At 36.7% G+C, this 19,339-nt stretch overlaps 1 protein-coding gene and 1 pseudogene across 1 annotated transcript; one reads left to right on the forward strand and one right to left on the reverse strand.

The window, feature by feature from the left end:
• Positions 1-7,822: 7,822 nt before the first annotated feature.
• LOC149208039 (putative 2' cyclic ADP-D-ribose synthase BdTIR) lies at positions 7,823-8,419 on the reverse strand. Its single transcript, XM_089398221.1, has one exon. The coding sequence runs from the start codon at positions 8,417-8,419 to the stop codon at positions 7,823-7,825; it is 597 nt and encodes a 198-aa protein (XP_089254347.1).
• Positions 8,420-9,765: 1,346 nt separating this feature from the next.
• On the forward strand, positions 9,766-10,754 carry LOC149208040 (galactan beta-1,4-galactosyltransferase GALS1 pseudogene; annotated as a pseudogene).
• The last annotated feature ends 8,585 nt before the right edge of the window (positions 10,755-19,339 follow it).

Consider the following 19,339-nt stretch of genomic DNA (forward strand, 5'->3'; position numbering starts at 1 on the left):
AATAAACAAGAAACTAAACAGCAGCATATCCATGTATAGAACATCATCAAAAACACATTACAGCAAGCACATGATAAAGGAGTTCACGCTCCTGGGCTACGTCTCCTTGGTCCAGTTCCAATGGCTTGGGCCTCTCTATTAAGCTCAAAAGTGTAAAAAATTTTGTTTACAATGCTCAAATGCTTTTAAAACCTGTTTCAATGAGTTCATAATACTCAAAAATGGCTATCTAGCCTCTTTTTGCAACCAATTTGGTGAAAAATTGCCTTAGTTATGACTTCTGTCAATCTTTCCACAATTTCCTCCTCCAAATCTGTCTAATTGCCAGTTAAATTCACTATTTGGAGCTAATTATGGTAGTTCCACATAAATTGGCAGTCCTGCCAACTTCCCCGCCTATCTCGTGGTCAAGGCTGAGTGGTCAAACGGTGGTTAGCTTTGGCAGTTAAGGCCACAGTTCCCGTAGCTCCATTGCAAATTGCAATCGACGAAAAAACCAATGGGCTTTATAGTCTGTGAATGCCACGGGAGATTGTGTGATTGCGATCTGGCGGACCCGACGAAATAATTAACTAGAATTCATAATGTATCGCATCTGTGAACCTATCCCAAATCGCAATCAACGACGAATCAGCGAGTAACATAATGTGGGAGTTCTGACCTATTGCGATATGTGATTGCAATATCGCATTGCAACCTTAACCTGCCGGGGCCGATTCTGTAACACCTCACCTTTGCCGATTTGCGATTGCAATCCATTGCATTGCACCTCCGAGGTCGATCCTTTAACACCTTTCGGCCTGTCTTTTGCGAAGTGCGATTGTGATTTATCGCATCATAACCCTGGCTGTTATGGGGCCGATTTTTAACATGATCTGACTGCGACATGCGATTTGCAACATGCAGGGGCCAATGGAGGCTTACCACTTGGCTTCCCTCCTCATTCGCTGAAAGACCTTGCCACATCATCTAACACTGCCATGTAAGCACGTCAAATATGAACTTTTGACTTGCTCTAACTTCTGCATATGAGCTCAAATTTGAGTGTTGTTCGCATGTTGGAATCAGAATGACGAGCTCTTCGATCTGAAGCTAAGTTTAACAAAATTCTTACATTTTGATTTTTTGAGAATAATTTTGAGCACCTGATCATCTAACAAGTGGAGTCATGGAAGTATGCAATTATGAATGGAAGAGTCTAAATCACTCAATGTTTCTCTTTATCCTTTCACCTACTCAAATGGAAATTCATGTATCAATGGACGATCAATTACCCTCAACTTAGTCAACTAGGCCAATAGTCCAAGAGAAGGCAACAAACATTTCAATTCCTTACATTTATGAAGTTGCAATTCCTTCAAGTTCTTTAAGTCACCTAGCGAAGTCGACAAACATTTCAATTCCTTAGATACATAGAGCTGCAATTTCTTCAAGTTCTTTAAGTTATGTATGGCAACGTGTCCAACAAAGGGCCTACATCCAAAACTTCCAAATCACTTAACTCTCCAATTACACTTGGAAATTATTTTAAATTTGTATCTCTCATATATAACATTTTAAGCGACCTCTGATGCACCACCTGCAGAGGGAACACTACAATTTTCCTAGAGTTAGAGAGATTTATGTACTCAAGTGTGCTTATATTTCCTAGTGTTTCACTTGACATGGTTAAATTAGTGCAAGACTCCAAATCAGGATGTTGGAGTTCAATTAATTTACAAAAGGAATATGACAACCTTTCCAAAGTAGGACACGAGGACAACTTGATTTGTAGGAAGTTGGTTAAGTTACAAAAGGTTCTGGTGGCCTCTTTAAAATTGGGAAATTAGATAGCTAAACTTGTTGGGGTTTGGTAAAATTACCAAAGGAATATAGTAGGTTCTCGAAAGCTTGGCACATAATCAAGTTGAATCTATTGTAGGTTGCTTAACTTGCTAAAGGAATCTGCCAATCCTTCAAAGCTTGGTAGTCAAACAACTCAATTTGTTGGAGATTGTTTAATTTACCAAAAGAATCTAGCAACATATCAAATTTATTGCACTTTTTCAAGATTATGTGTTGGAGATTGGTTAAGTTACCAAAGCACTCAAGAAATGCCTTCATTTTTTAGCATCTTCTTAAGTCCAATGCTCTTAATGACTACAAAAGACAAGATTCTTATGGTAATTTTGTCACATTTACCTTGTCCTCCTTGAATGAATATTCAGTAGAAAAACCAATCATGATATCTTGTAAGTGCTTCAGCTTCCCTATAGACTTTAGAATGCTCGAGGGGGGAGCATGAATCTCCAACTCCCACAACTTTGAAGGTTCCTTCAAAATGTTCACATGTTTTAACTGCAAGAAAATTACAAATGGATTATAGTTCTTATCAAAAGAAATTATTGAGAATAGATTGGAGACCTGTGCTACAATATCAATATGTCAATAGCTGAAATACATGAACTTTAATCCAACAAATCATAATTTACCTGTGATTCCTTTTCCCATAATGTTTTTAATTTGCTCCCTTGCACTTGTAGAACCTTAGATTCTTCATTGAAATCAAGAAACTCAGGGAAGAGTATGTAATTCAATTTCCATTGGGTCACGATTTTGATAAATAGATTCACCTATATGTAGTTCCCATTGCCATGGTTGATATAGGTTAAATAAAGAGTATTCATTCACTTAGAGAAAACCATGGAGAGAAGTCTATTGTACTCAACTCCTAGAGAGTCAGTTTTCTAAAAGGAGAATATTCACGATGTTTGCATTATGTGTGGCACTAGCCTACTTAAGTTTTATGTGTTTAGAAGAAATAGTCATTAATGAACTACTATTGGCTTGATTTTTTCTTCATGTTTATAGTGGACCTTGTGAACCTCCCTTAGAACAAAGTTATCCATGTCTACATTGGATAAATATTTCACACATAATGGTTCAATAAAAACATTGGAAATGTGTCATAAATTTGTGTATCATTCAAACCCCAAATAGAAATAATTTTTCTCAACTTGATGTATGATATGAATGGCCAAAAAGGATTTGATTCAGCCACACGAGGGGACTAGCGTGATCTTGTGTTTCCTTTTGCAAAAGCCCTTGCATAGGTCAACCAAAGGCTCAATACTCTTGCTCCCAAGTGTCGAAGTTACCCCTATCTCTTCGCTAAACTCATTCATAGATGACCATTTCCATAAATTCCATAACAATTCTACTAGTAAGCAACACTAAGTGAGTTGAAGAGTTGACATTATCATGTATTTCATGAGGGGATTCAATCCTCTATATTCATTAAGCAGGAATGAGGCTTGCAATTTTGTATATGGGAGCTAGGAAGCGCACAACCCATCATCCTTCCCATATCACCTCCAACTGTTGAATATGAATTTTTGCATCTTGAAATGAGGGACAATTAATAGTCAACTAACTAATTAGTCAAAGGATTAGGTTATAGCCTTGGGTCCCAATTTTTATTAAGTCACCAAGGCCCAGGGAGGATGACACTTTTGGCCAATGCTTTGCTTCATTATTCAATTCTCTTTTGTTGTGGTAAAATATGACTCAATCAAATTCGGGAAGAGAGCACCTGATTTAAAAAATGAGGGAATTCAATTTGTTCCCCCCAAGGTTAACTTGATTGGTCATTGCTTTGATTACCAATATAAAATCCCCTAGAACTATCATTGATTCGATACCTCCTTCCTTTGCAATGGAGAGGCCTTGACACAATGAATAAGCCTCGATAAGATTATTAGAGACATTTGCAAGCCGCAAGCATAATAAACTATTGTATTACCTTCGGGATCATGGAGTTTCCCTTGTGCACTTACGACCTTTGAATCAATATGAAAAATTAATGATAAAACCAAATTCATTTATTTTAAAATTTTATAAAACACTTATTCTTTATTTTTTTAAAATTATAAAAATAATATAGTATAACTTAATTTTCCCTAACAATTAAGAACATGTGCTTTCATATAAAAGTTCACACGTTTAAATTCAAAAAGAAATAGAATATGTACACTTATATATACTATAGACTTTAGTAGTCAAATATAAATATATATAGCGAGGTAGTAGACTTATTTTATAATTTATCATTAATTTACCTGGGATCGAGCCTCGAATGCCGACAACAGAGAGTCTTGTTGCCTTGGCACTGGCATGGAATTCTCCAGCACCAATTCTTCTTCTTCCTTTTACACAGACGTCGGCAGGGTAACGGACCATGCCGTTTACCAAGAGGGAACAATTAGACTTTGATGTGGATTGGCAACCAGGAAGCTGCCGTAAGTAGTGATGCAACTCTTAAGCCACGTCCTCGCATCAAAATTTCCCACTGGGCAATGCCCATCCATTGAATTCGGCATTTACTGTCCATTGTCCACTTGTTGGACATATGAGCTTGTGTAGCTCCCAAATCCGCATGGTGCAACTGCTTTACGAAGAAGAAATTTCCCGGCGAACTTCTGCAAGACACATGGCTCGTTGTGAGTGGCCTTTAACAAAGGACAAGGGTCGGCGGGGATCCGTCGCCTTAAAGAACGCCTTCGGACACTGGGTTTTCCTTCCTGTGTTGTGTGCCGAGTCAAAAAAGTTACTTTTCACTGGAATTTTGTATTTTTTTTTTCCAAAAATAAATTTTTGAAGAGTGTTTTAATTGTTTTTAATGGTTAAACATTATCAAAAATTTATGAGCATTTAAAATCTTGAAATTTGATAGTTGTAATTCAGATTTCCCAAATTTATAAAACTATTATTTTCTAGACAAATTTCCCAAATTTTCTATCAGATTTTAGCAAAAATAAAACCATTATTTTCTAGACAAATTTATGGAATTGATAAACTACTATTTTCCTTAATTGTCTACCATTTATAAGGCATAAACCTCAAGAATGGCATCTAAACCACAAACTCTTTTCCTTATTTGTCTACCATTTGCAAGGCATAACCCACAGACTCTTTTCGTTATTTGTCTACCATTTGTAAGGCACAAACCTCAAGAATGGCATCTAAACCACAAACCTCAGCATTCGACAGCTACAAAATATAACTTGTCTGTGGTCTGAATGCCCAGAGAATAGAGCTAGAGCTCACCCAAGCCCATCCAACAACTACACTTCTTAATCATCGTAACTATCACATTTAGTCCAGGGGGTTCCGTTAGGTTTTGGAGAAGATAGTTGTGGTCGTTGTGTGATGCTTTTATGAAAATAGCAATAGGGAATCGGTCAGCATGGGATTCAATTAGCTTACCTTTGTTTAGCACGTGTGCCTTACGATTTCCATCATGTTGTTACTTAATTCTTTTGTACGTTTAGTCTAAATTTTGTGATTATGCTGAATGTTCCTATTTTGACATGGAGAAGAGTAAAACGGCCGAATTTTCCTTATTCAAATAGTATGTTAGATGCTTCTACATGGCAATTGATCACAACAGGACTTGAATCTTCCCAGAAAGTAGAAATCGTTTTCTTGAGATTGATTTTGGACTTGATCATGAGGAAGGCTAGAGTGCAGAGGAATTCGATGGTGATTTGTTTCCAGAGTGGGAGGGAAAAAGATTGCTTCTTACTAGTGATCTACTCATCACTTCGAAAATTGGTGTTTGGAACCCTGGGAGAATTAATATTTACTAATAATTCTAGATAGATTAGGCGTTGTAAATTTAAGCCTCGGGCCAGAGTTGCAAGGGGATTTTATGGTGGAATCGGGATAAAGAGAAGAAAAAACATAAGTGATGAACGCAAGTTTCTCATCCCTGATTTCGTGATTTTCTATTTTCAATTTTGTTTAAACAATTGCTCAGCTCACAATATCTTGAATTTGTTTTGCCTAACCCACTTCTCCAGCTATGGGGGATACGAATGGTAGAATTGAAATTCACCTGAATGCAATTGTGGTTATCAAGGAAAAAATAAAAAATTATTGAAAGGTACTTGAACCTTGGTAGGTCATGTAGGCCACCTAAACAACTGGAAATGTGTTGGAGAACATTGCTGTTGAACTTGAACATATGCTACAACAAACGTCCCCTTGATACTGCCAGCGTTGATTGTGAATCTCATAATGTTTCATAGCGGTTTGAAGATAATGCATGGGCTTATCAACATTTTTTCTTTAAGTAACAATTTGATAAGGCCTCTGCTTCACGATACTGATTAGTTATTGCAGCTGCAGCATTTGGATTTGCAGAATTGATGCTCAGTAATGAACACACTATCGAATTCTAGTTTTACACTACGTCGTGGTTAGCGGGGAAGGATTTTCACCTTAAACATGCAATTCTCAAAAATGAATGGTTCATCTGATAAGCAGGCACACTTACTATCATAAGGAACATACTCTTTCTAAAGAGTACTTTAACTCAGAATAGGTTGAGTTCAAGCCTTAAGGAACGATGGTTCTTTGAGTAATATAAGGATCTGAATGCAGTCAAATGAAGATACCTCTTTGATACATAATTTGGAGATGAAATTACTTTTTCTCTTAATACATTTGTTTTATAATATGTATCATTAACCTGGCTTTAGACTGAACAACCAATGTACTTAGTTTGTGGAATATACCTGGCAGAATTGCATTATAGTTTATATGGTGCATTCAAATTTTCTCCTGGGTTTCCAAATTTTCTTCCAGACTATGTGTCAGGATATTAAAGACACTTCAATCCTCGGGGATTATATGTTGACTAATACGCTAATTAGTATTCAGAAAAAGCTCCTAAAAGTGCTTTGCATTAATAAAACCTACAGGCATTTCCCCCAAGAAAACGGTTAGAATGCAACTGAACTAAGCTTGTAATCCTTGCAAGGATATCCACCATCGCTCAGTAGCAAGATATCCCTGGCTGTATTAATAATGTATCCCTTTAGTATCCGTTCAAGCATCAGGACATTCATTTTCCCACACGTAAGCAATGCAAGAAAGGCCCAAGGATGTGGTCCAGGGAGGATTGGTCCCTACAGGTCGTGTAGTCCAATACCAGGGAGGACTATATATGCTCTGAGAACTACTACACACGTTACAAACTTAAGAAGAAACTTCGCCAAAAAAGAAATTTGGAGTTTCATTATAATATAGTTCACAAGAAAAAAACCATGTGTACAGCATACTGTGACTGGCATTGATCTTAATAGTTGATATTCTGGGTGGTCAGGGATCACCGGACCTCAAACGCCTTGTTCTTGGAGAACTTGTCTTGGCAAGTTTTTGCTCTGAATCTGGTAGCTCCAATGTCAACAACGCAGATCTGCAATCTCCTCATCTTCAAATTTGGGAAAGTTTGGGACAGCAGAGCCGGCACGCAACTCCTTTTTCAACAACCTCAAATCTTCGAACAAATTCTTTTCTGTACAATCGCATTCACTAGGATCATCAGAACTTGGTATTCGAAGATTTGGGCACCGTGCCAAACCCCGTATGCCTTTCAGCCTGGAACAACCTGATACCCGCAACTCCTCCAAAGATATCAACGTTTGAAGACCTGGTAACTCCTCTACTTGATGACACTGTTGGATGTCCATGCGTCGAAGCTTAACAAGACCACACAGCCCTGTTATTTTCTTTAATGCAGTGCAACCATTCAAGTTGAGTGAAATTAATGTTATGGGCAGTACTCCAATCTCCTCCAATTGCAAACAACAGCTGATGTTGAGATGGTGAAGGTTTGGGCAAACACCTTGAGAAAAGGATAATTTCTTTATTTTCGTCCCCGGCAGGTTTAGGTGTTTGCGTCGAAGCAAGCCCTTGTCAATGGAATATGCCTCTTTTCTTCCTTCAACATCTTCAACACTGAGAAACGGCATCTCGAGCAGCGGGCAGTTTTTTACACTCACCCGTTACACGCCTCCAGCTCTAAACCACTTATATCTGCAACGCATGATAAAGCTTCTCTCCACTTTTGAATGGTGCTGGACTCGTATCTGGGTTTCTTCCTTTGAGTTTGAGCATCATACGATCTCTTCCTTTTGAGATTGCTCAGGCCTTTAGCATACACCCCGTCTTGCCGCCTAGTACGCCAGGGCAAAAGTCTTAGGACTTCAGCAAACCAGCCTTCTTCGCTATGCGTCCACCGAAGTGCAACGGGTTTCACATGGTAGAACACTGGGATGATGGGAGCACCCGACTCCATCATCCCGAGGAGTTCGTTAAGACACCATTCTGATTGTGCGTATGTGGGGGAAAATATCGCTACATGGACAGAGGCGGTTGCTATAGCTCCTTCAATTTGAGAAGTCAACTTTTCCCCGTCCCGCAATTCCTGTTGGTCAAGAAAGACTCGGAATCCACAGGAAAGAAGTCGACGGTAAAGATGACTCGCGAAGGTTTTTTTAGCATCCGGCCCCCTGTGATTGATGAAGATATCGTAACGGTAATCGCCGTTGGGAGTTGCAGCGATAGAGGTGGAAGCCAAAGTCTGATGAGCCATTAATTTTGTGACGATGAAGATGAAGGAGATGCAAATTGACCCCTGTGATTGATGAAGATATCGTAACGGTAATCGCCGTTGGGAGTTGCAGCGGTAGAGGTGGAAGTCAAAGTCTGATGAGCCATTAATTTTGTGACGATGAAGATGAAGGAGATGCAAATTGACCCGTGATTGATGAAGATATCGTAACGGTAATCGCCGTTGGGAGTTGCAGCGGTAGAGGTGGAAGCCAAAGTCTGATGAGCCATTAATTTTGTGACGATGAAGATGAAGGAGATGCAAATTGACGGAGATGTGCAACGTATCTTTGTTTCTCCTTTTTGATCTAACAAATGCCGCAATGCTTGCCACCTCCCAAATCTCCAGAGTATCTCTCTGCCTCTGCAAATGCTGTTACAGTTGCCTTTATCCCAATTCGATGGGTCGGTGCGGGTGAGGTTAAGTCGATTGCAGATTCCTCAAATAGGGAATCCCACGGACATGGCGCGGTAATTGACCGTGCCCATGTCAGTCGGATTTCCAAATATTCGAAGAATGTGCAATCGCCATAACGATGGTTGGTCGGTGGGTCCCCTGCACGCGGATTCTGTGTATTTCACATTTGTCGAGTTTTGACGAAGTGGGCCGCCGAGCGCGAAACTTGAAACCCTATTTTCACATTAGTTTGCATTAACCCTATTTTCACATCAGTTTGCATTTCATATTTGTCGGCTTCGACGAAGGGCAAGCGCTATTTCATGGACTATAGCATTATTAATGCTCCCTTACATCACTGTCATTCCCTGGGCATAGACGGTAGTACAATCACGCTGACACACCTGAATATTTCTGGACAAGCGCTTTCCGGTAAATCATACCATGGATAACCGCCATGTACAATACATAAAACCATACCATGCTATGCTATGCATCTGGACGGGGCATCTGAGATGTGACGCGCTGAGCAAGCATGTTACTCCATGTTAACCGAACAATTCAAATTCAAATTCGAAATTTGAACTGGTGAATCCGCCCCGCCAAATTCGAAGTTTGAACTGGTGAACCCGCCCCGCCCAAATTCAAAATTTGAACATCGATAATTGCTATATCTCGCATTTCAAGTCGTCTGGCATCATGGTTCAGGGCGGGCACGAGACATATATCCGGAATTCCTTCCTGGGGCAGCGCATTACCGCCGGTGGAAGCCCGGACGAGAAGAAATTCAGCGGCGTGGGCATAAGCCTCATGGGAAACCACAACGCTGTAACGGACGTTGTCATCTTTTCGGCTGCTGTGGGGATTACAGTGACAGGTCAAGCCAATATCCTCACAGAAGTTCACTGTTATAACAAGGCCACAGGCTTCGGAGGAGTTGGAATCAAACTAATGCTCGGTGGATTGACTCAGATCTGAGGAACATCGGTTCTTATTTGGATTATAGAGCTCATTCTTCATGCACTCCATGGCAACAAATTTGGGAAAGCTGAGAGAATCGTTGCTCTCACAGAACAAAAAGGTACCTACAATGCCTCTGTTTACAGTCAGGCTCCCCCATATGATTACCTCTACTGTGGTTCCTCGCTGTACGGTGACCTGAATCCTCAGAGAATGAGAGAGTGGATGGCTTATCATGCCAAATTCTTTGGCCCTAGATCGCACTTTGTTTCTCACGATGCTGGTGGAGTCCATTCCCAAGTTAGAAAGGTGTTGGAGCCATGGATTCGAGCAGGTCATGTGACGTTGCAGGATGTAACAGAGCAGGAACAATATGACGGGTATTACCATAATCAGTTCCTCATTGTGAACGATTGTTTGCACAGGTACAAATTCATGGCGAATTGGACTTTTTTCTTCGATGTAGATGAATATCTCTATATTCCTCGGCGGAAAACACTGCAATATGTGTTGAATGAGCTCTCTGGCTATACCCAATTCACCATTGAGCAATATTCCATGTCTAACAAGCTCTGCTTGCAGAATAAACTGCACAGCATCTCGGCTAACAGTACTTATTCCAGGTAATAGTCATTATGGTTTCTATTAATCCGAAGAAAAAATTCGAATATGTTTTTGGGGTTTGAAATTCAATGTGATAATTCTGTTGCGCAGGGAATGGGGATTTGAAAAGTTATTATTCAGGGATGTGAAGAGAGGCATAAGGAGAGATCGCAAGTATGCAGTGCAGGCAAGAAATGTGTACGCAACTGGCGTTCACATGTCTGAGAATGGAACTACTTGCTTGGGTTCGGTCACTTGGATGAGAAGTACTTGCTTTGCTTGTAAGGAGGTCGGGGGTCACGGGTTATATCCCACCCAAGAGTATAAGGAGGTAGGAGGTCAAGGGAACTCCCTTTAGCGGGAGAAGCTTCCTTCATCTATTTCATGCCAGCCTTGGGTTAGGTGAGAAGGGGTAATGTTACAGTGAAATCTACTTGCTTGCTACTTGCTTGAGGTGAGAGTACAGCTATTAAGCAGCGCAGCATGCTAGCGTGAAGGTTGACAAGCCCGGATACTCGCTTTGGAGGGATTACTTACAGGGCTTACCGGAACAAGTAGCCAGGGAAAACACAGCACAAGACAGAGGGTTTGATGAGATTCTATCATTATCATGACACCATCACCAGTAGAGGAGAGCCGTGCAGGGAATTTTTGAAATCATCGATGAGAAAGAACGTGAGTTGGGTGGGAGGCATTCCGTATGTATATGATGGCACCATGAAAGCTGTTGCTCAATCCATTAAAAAATTCGAGAGAGACATGATGGGATCCCAGCTCGCATCCATTCAGCAGTGAGCGATTATGTTGGGAAAATTCTGCAAATTGATAAAAGCAAGTACCATTTATGAAAGACCAAATCATTGCAAGAGCTTTGATTTGATCAGGCCGAAATCCAGAGCTCATCAGACTTAGTGTTTAGTGATCGTACCATTCTTTCTAACTCTTGAGCCTGCATCTATCTCTTGTAAATTTCCATGCTTGTTTACCGCGGGGGCGGGATTCTGCCCTGCCCTGCCCGGCCCCGCCATGGTGGATGCATGTAGGTTTATGGTACTGTATTCTTTTGTAAAGTATGAAATTTCAATTTGAGTGGACTTTGCTGCTCCCCGCCATCATTTGTTCACAGATCACTCTCACCTCACCTCACTTTGTACTGTCTTTCACACCACGAGATCCTCGCTTTCAATACCATGCGTTTGGTGGATGACTGGAATGGGTTCATTTCCTTTTCTGTTCTACTATCAATAATAGTATTGCCAGAAATTTGACATTATATGTTACAAAAGTGGATTTCATTTCATTTTCTGTTCTACTATTAGTAGTATTGCCAGAATTGTTTTATAAATTGTTATGACATTATAGGTTACAAAAGGTGAATTTAAATTTAAACGGAAAAACTAATTTCCTTCGTACTTATTTGTATAATATTCTTTAACATATATGAAAACTCTCTCTTTTATATATATATAGTATTTTATAAAAATTAAAAAATATATAATTATCCACTAGTCACCGTAACACATTTTTTCACCTAATCGTCTACAACTCTGAAATTCAATTGCGTCATACAGCACGGGCATGTCTATGCATAAAATAGATTAATCATTCAGCCATGGTTAAAAACTGTTATCTTACAATCCTACCTCCATCCATTGGTTTAAAACGTCAACCCTTTGGATTTCAGTAAATAAAATTCACCTTTGGGACACCACCGAGGATATTAAACTTAGATTTGAGATACTATTGTATTGAATTTTACATTTACAATTTTATTGGTCAATGGTTTAAACGTTACAGTTTTATTTAAGTCTAATCTGTGTTATCATCATTTAACACATTTTAATTTATGATTCGAGAGGGTTTTAAAAATGGTTTGTTTGGTAAGGAAATAATTTAACAATTTAAAATCTAGAGGTATTTTATAAGAATAAAAAGTTATCTTTTTAAATAATGTTGATGAGTCACTCAGCATTTGTCAATAACAATGATTTTTAAATAATGTTGTTGAGTCATTTTACATTTGCCAATAACAATAAGTGCATAACAACCAATAACAGTTGTCTCAGTATTGGTTTGACAACTGAATTATGATAGGTTTACCTACTTTTCAAAAAAAAAAAAAATATAAGCATACACCAGTACATTTGAGGATAACAACCTGTGATCGTTGTCCCACTGCTGCTTTCACAACTGAGTTATTATAAGTTTTCCTACTATTAAAAAGATAATTAAAAAAAAATCAATTTATGAATAAGTGTACTTGGAAGAAGGTTTTAAAATATTTAATGCATTTGAGGATAACAACCTGTGATGTGATCGTTGTCCCACTGCTGCTTTCACAACTGAGTTATTATAGGTTTTCCTACTATTAAAAAGATAATTAAAAAAAATCAATTTATGAATAAGTGTACTTGGAAGAAGGTTTTAAAATATTTAATGAGAACCGCTCATTAATAACCATTTTAGATCCATCTTAACTCCTAAACTACCAAGAATCTAGAGGGATCGAATTTCTTTGCACCTTAAGTAAATCTATGGGGTTCAAAGGTTTACTACCTCTCCTCCTTTCTGTAACTGGAACCTTGGATCTCTCATTTTCCACAGATTTCACATTATTTCCATCACCAATTGAGCTGCTCCCAAGACAAATAGATATATAACTTAGAAAAAAAAATATTAAATATATAATTTTTATATGCTTATTAATTAAATTTAAATCTAAAATTATGAAATATAATAATTATGAATTTGAATCATTATTTTAATTTATATGACCAAATAAAATTTAATAAATAACCATATATAATTAACATTTCAAAAAAATTAAACTAAAACTATTTAAAAAAACCCTTATATTAATATGTAATTCTTTTAATGGGAAAAAATCAATAATCACATGAAATTAAATAATTATAAATTTAAGCTTTCTTATTAAAATTTAACACAGTTATAAATTAATTATTTATAATACTACATTCATATTTATTTTCAATTTCAAAAAAATATTTTAATAATTAAATCTCCATTTATAGATTCATGAAGTAGAGTCACAATTATTTTTTTTATTTGGACAACTTCTTAAATTTGATACCAAGATTATTTTGTAGTGTTTTTTATATTTGATAAATTATAGTCTACTATTAAAGATGATTACTAATCGTGTTAAGAGGTGTTTTCGAGTTTTATATGACAGATATTTGCAACAAAATTTTATTTAGACAATTCTTAAATTTGATAATAAAATTATCTTGTAGTACTTTTTGTATTTGGTAAATTTTATTATTATATTATTAGAGTTGATTACTAATGGCTTTGAGAGGTTTTAAATTTGATAATAAAATTGTCTTGCAGTGCTTTTTATATTTGATAAATTATATTATATTATTAAAATTGATTATTATTTATGTTGAGAAGTGTTTTCAAGTTTTATATGAAATAGATATTTGTAATGTTATGTGATTTAAATATTAAGATTAGGTAAAATAAAAATTAAAAAGTAATTTTTGGGTTTAGGTTTTGAGAAGTCATGATTTTTTTTTTAGTATTTGTTATGATGAAACAAAAGTTTGAAGAAATTTATTATGAAATACAAGCATATTACTTTAGATCCATCTTAACTTTTAAATTGATACGTCAATACTTAATAAATTTAAATTTAAAATCAATTAAACTGGTTTTAAAGCTATAATAAAAACAACGATATTACCCATCGATAAATGTGGGTGATATCAAAGATTCCATCAAAAATTGTTTTTTTGGTACATTGTCATAAAAAGGCATTAATAAACGATTAAATTGTACATCGGTAGAGTCAATAAATTAACTTGGTTCAGTGAAGCTGATTTAGCCCCTTACGGTATTTTTCATCCTGGGCACGCACTTCCCTTTCATCCAATGCATTGCGAGGGAGGAACATACATAAGAGGTCTGCTAGTCTGCTCTTTCGAAAAGTTAGTCTGCTCCTCCGTCGATTTATATGATCCAATCCAGCTTATTTTTATCCCCTTCCCCCAGTATTGGTTTGGTCTAACTTGGGGAGATACGGCTAATGAATCACTATAAATAAAGTACCTAATACGCCTATCCCAACACGCCTATTGCAATAAGTTGTGGTTAGCTCAACAATTGCCCTCTCACTCATTACTGAAAGTTGACGAAATGTGATTAAACGAATCTTTGGTTTAAGCACCTTTCCCCATTCATTATTGAGAAGGGCTGGTTAATTAACTGATTTAAAGTGAACTGCTTCTTTCTAAAAGTTCCTCTCCTCATGGTGAGACCCCAATGGGTCTTGAACTGATGGACAAATAAAGCTAGGAGGTGTATTTGACTAGCAATTGTCTCAAAATGTGCAAACATAGGTCGATAGGTTTTTTAAATTGGAAAAATGATATGAGGAACGCATTTGCATAATATGTATTGGAAAATTTAAATTTTATATAGATATTGTAAAAGATAATATTTTAGTTTTATGGATCCTGGAGTTCGAAAGCATACCAGTGAAGTTCTTAGACTATCTTGTTCTTGAAGGGCAACACGGACACCAGATTCGACCTCTAGAAACTCAGATCAATGTCATAGCTCAAACCTGAGAAAATAACAAGGATACTTTTAAATTCAAGTGAGTTAGAAACTACCTCCTCAATTTTGGGAAGAAAAGAGTTATAAATTAAATGTAGTCTTCAACAAATGTGAAACTTATAATATTTAAAAAACAAATAAAAAATAAAGAAACTTATGCAAATAGTTACATGCATCCATTGCAAAGTACATCCATCACACAAAAAAAAATCCATCATACACCACTAAATAACAAAAAACCAAATTTATAAAAAATATTAATAATATTCAAATTATAAAGTGAATTGACTTTAGAAAATTGCTAGATTCAACTCTCTTGCTCGTGAATTTGGCGTGTTCATATAATGATAACGGAACAATAAATGTAAGTCAAAATGTGACAAATTTATAAAATAAAATAAATTTTATTTTACCAAAATCACAACGGTCAAATTCAATATTCAAGCTTCCATACATGAGAATTGTAGATTTTTCCTTGGCCAACACACAAATTATGAAGGGCAGATTGTCTACAACTAAATTTCCTATATCGGCTTGCAGCTGGAAAGTTCCAAGAAAACTAAAAATCTTCTGAACCACAAGACTAAATTCATTGCATGCTCAAGTATATCATGCTCCATGAATAATAACTAGGCATACCATATACAAATCTACAACTCTTTTCTAGTGTCCTGAATAAGTATGAAAGGATTTACAGTTACCTGTGCTAGTTCTAACATTGTAAATTCCCCAGGATTCCCAAGATTGAAAGGACCAACATGCCTCCATAAGTCACATAAGGCATTCAACCTTCGGGGTTTCCAAGGAAGTGTTTGTAGTTAATTTTTATTTGAGAAGTGAAAGAAAACAGTACCATATTACTTCCAACAACACGGAGCGATAAACAATGGACCAATATTTCTGCTGCAATTGTCAACTTACCAGATCATAAACGAACTAGAATCTCTGTGTATGTTTCCCATCTCCATAGAATGTCAAAGGCTCCTTGCACAAAGGCTATACATAATAATAAGGAATTTATCAAAATTATCTTAGACAAGAAAAAGGAATAAATCCCAAATTAACTCACTATAGAAAGAAAAGATTAAGCACAAAGGAACTAGAAAATAATTAAGGCACATAATCAAAAGGTTATACAAAGGCCCTAAGTGAATAGAAAAGCATAATTCAAAAAGATAAATGATTATAATCATTTGGGGAAATCATCAAAGCAGTGGAAAAAAATTTGTCTTAAGCAAAAGCACCATTAAGTGCAATAATACAATATTACAAACATAAGAAATCCAAATACTTCCCAAAGTTCCATAATACCTGCCAAAGTTCCTTAAATACATGCTTCTTCTTACTGAACCATATAAGATGTTTTTTAATTACCCTGTGAATGACTTATTACTTCATATAATTTTCGGGTAAATATAATTTTCAAAGATTTCTATTAGAATAATTAGGTTTCTATTCGGTATTTTGTGGTACCTATCAAACTACTAAAGGATTGCTAACCTTTATTGGACTATGTCTTGCAATAAAAAATCTCTAGGCCTTTTGAAAAACACACCAAATAGTACGACACTTTTGAATAGGAACCAAGCTAAAAAGAAAAATCAAAGTACCAATAAACAGATAATGTAGCTCTAGATTTTTCTTCAAGGAGAATCATCGTATGGTCTACAACTACACAACCTATGTAACACCAACATTCAATGCAGAATACAACTACAAAGTTATGAGATCATAGCCTTGAGAGTCTGGGAAGAAAATCAATAACTTACCTGAGCAACAAAATTACTTACAATCTGACCATCATCAAGGCACATTCGCAAACTGTATGTATTGAAAATTTGAGAAATATGAACTTGAAAGCACGATATCAAATAAGTATCTTGGCAAGTGTGATGTGAAATAAGGTTTAATATATTTAGATTTAATACAGATATTAAGACAAACTCAGATTCACAATACACCTCAACATTTGCTCCCCTGTGATAATCCATTGTTAGAGTTTCGGTTGTTTTCTTACCCTCATCATAGCAACTGCGGACTCTTGAATATCACCATGAAAACGATAATTCTTTTAGTTTTCAATACAAGGAAAACATCGAACAATAATTGAAAATAAAACATGGTGACTGCCTTCATCCAAGGTAAGTCCGATAAGAAACTAATCGATGGGATTAACATTGCTCCAATATGCTTCAGTTTGAGGATGTTCAAGAGGATCTCCATAAAACTCACTTGTACTTGTAAGCAAAAAGCCTGCCCCAACATGCTTGGAAAGTCCGAGCATGTTCAAGGTTCCCAAAACATTAGTTTTGTAAAGCTCGAGTTAAGGATTCAGAGCAAAACATAACAATTTTATAATAAAAAAATACTGAATAGAAACCTCCATTGTGAAAAATAGCAAGATCTACAGAAATTTACTTAAAAAGCATAGATTCATTTCATATTTCGATGAGTAAAGGATATGATAGTATTCACATGATTATGTTTGTAATGCACAGGGGAAGCATCACAAGCCAAATGGTAGATTTTATCAACCTCCAACAATAAGGATTCCAGAACATCATGCCTTATCAGTTCAAACCTTAGATTGCCAAAATGATGCAAAATGTTCTCCTTTCTTCATGTAAAGAAATCGTCAACAATAATAACATTGTCACCTCTTTTCATGAGCCTGTCAACTAGGTGACTTCCAACAAAGCCAACTCCTCCCATCACGACAACTCCCAGGGACTTTATTTTCAAACCTAGGGGCAATTATTTATTTTTTAGATGGAAATTAGATTGAACACGAAGTAGCAATAGTCGATGTGATTGCTTGGTATCGTAGATATTGAGTTTAGAAATGCCTATGGTTTTTGTAGTCGAGGTTGTATCTTGTGTCCATGCCCAAAAAGCTGCAGTATCTATGGTATAACATGATTCCACCCCATTCTTGGTTGCTTATTGTGCCTGTGTCGTATTCCGACCTGTCGTTTATGATATTAGTAAACATTCCATATCCCGCGACTTTGTCGGCGACAGTATCGACGTATCAAAAAATGTCATCTTTTTCTTTGTCATGAAGTCATGCACCATAAAACTCATGTTTAGTGCCATAAACTCCATGAAGAATTCAAACGGACTCTCCTGGAACTCTAGTGTAAAAATGGTGTGCACAGATGTCTCTGGGTGGCATAAAAATCTATGTACAGATGTCAGATAGACATGAGAAGTGTAGACTAAGACAAGAGGTGCACTGATTCAAAAGAGAGGCCTATCAACCTAAAGATAAGCAGTGAAATTACTTCATTCCCTCTCCTTGACTTATGGATGTATTTTTTCCATTTGGTATGTCGAGGAATTGAACCCTGAATGGTATCTTTGTTTGTTCATGCCATTTTTTGAGAAAGAGAAATGGCTTAGCCAGCCAGATGAAGGAATGGATTTCAAAGCTGATGCCAGAGAACTTGATCCTTTCTCGACTTATGGATGTTGCGCATTATCGATCGAAAAAAACCCTTTCGATTTGATGAGAGGTCGAGTGATTTGATGATGTTTCAATTGTTGAAAATGGCAACAAGAAATGCTAAAAATAGAAGTGCTAAAAATAACACTGCTATAAATCGCAGTTCGGGTACTAGTGTTGGACATAGCAACAAGGAATGAAAAACGGAAGTGTTAAAAATAGCATTTCAGGATGGATTCCAATTTTAGTTAGTCCCTCAACTAAAATTGAGAAGTAAAATTCGAATTTGATCTTAGCAGCTATTTGTAAAATAATTAATTAATTCACCATGAGTTAATTAGTTGAGGAAAATCAAACATGAAGTCTATGTGGGGACATGCAACAGTTGTCCATTAATTGAGGAATTTATCCATCAATTAAAGAGATAAGGATGAGTTGTAATTAGTTGGCTCAGTGAACTGAGTCAAGTCCAATTAGATTAATTCAAACAGTTTGTTGAATTAATTGTGAGTTTAGTTAGTTAATGCATGCATGCATGTAACTGCTGCACTTCAGATAACTGAATATTCTCTCATAAATAACTCATGCATGTCAGTTCAGACAGAGTCCCAGTTGAGATTAGATGGAGGGACAATGTACTATCAGTTGGAGGATTTTTTCTATAAAGGAAACTCATCCATGCAGAAGGAATTATCTCCTTCAGGTTTGGGCAGTTACTTCTTCAGGTTTTGTGAGTGTGATGAGGCTAATTCACACATGTGGCATCATTGGAGCCCAAGAAAAACTGTGCAGGGAAATAGGAGGCTTGGAGGGCTTGAGGAGGACATATACTGTGTCTTTTCAGTCTGTGAGTTGTATTGTTTGATTGCAGAGAGAGCAGGATAGCTTGAGAGCTTTGTATAGGCTGAAGCAAGCAC

This window comes from Pinus tabuliformis, chromosome 1_2, assembly GCF_031772625.1.
Source record: "Pinus tabuliformis cultivar Carrire ecotype Pingquan chromosome 1_2, CPIR1, whole genome shotgun sequence".
NCBI lineage: Eukaryota > Viridiplantae > Streptophyta > Pinopsida > Pinales > Pinaceae > Pinus > Pinus tabuliformis.

Coding starts and splice junctions, on each gene's coding strand:
- LOC149208039 (XM_089398221.1), bottom strand. CDS start 8,419: ATGGCTCATCAGACTTTGGCTTCCACCTCTATCGCTGCAACTCCCAAC.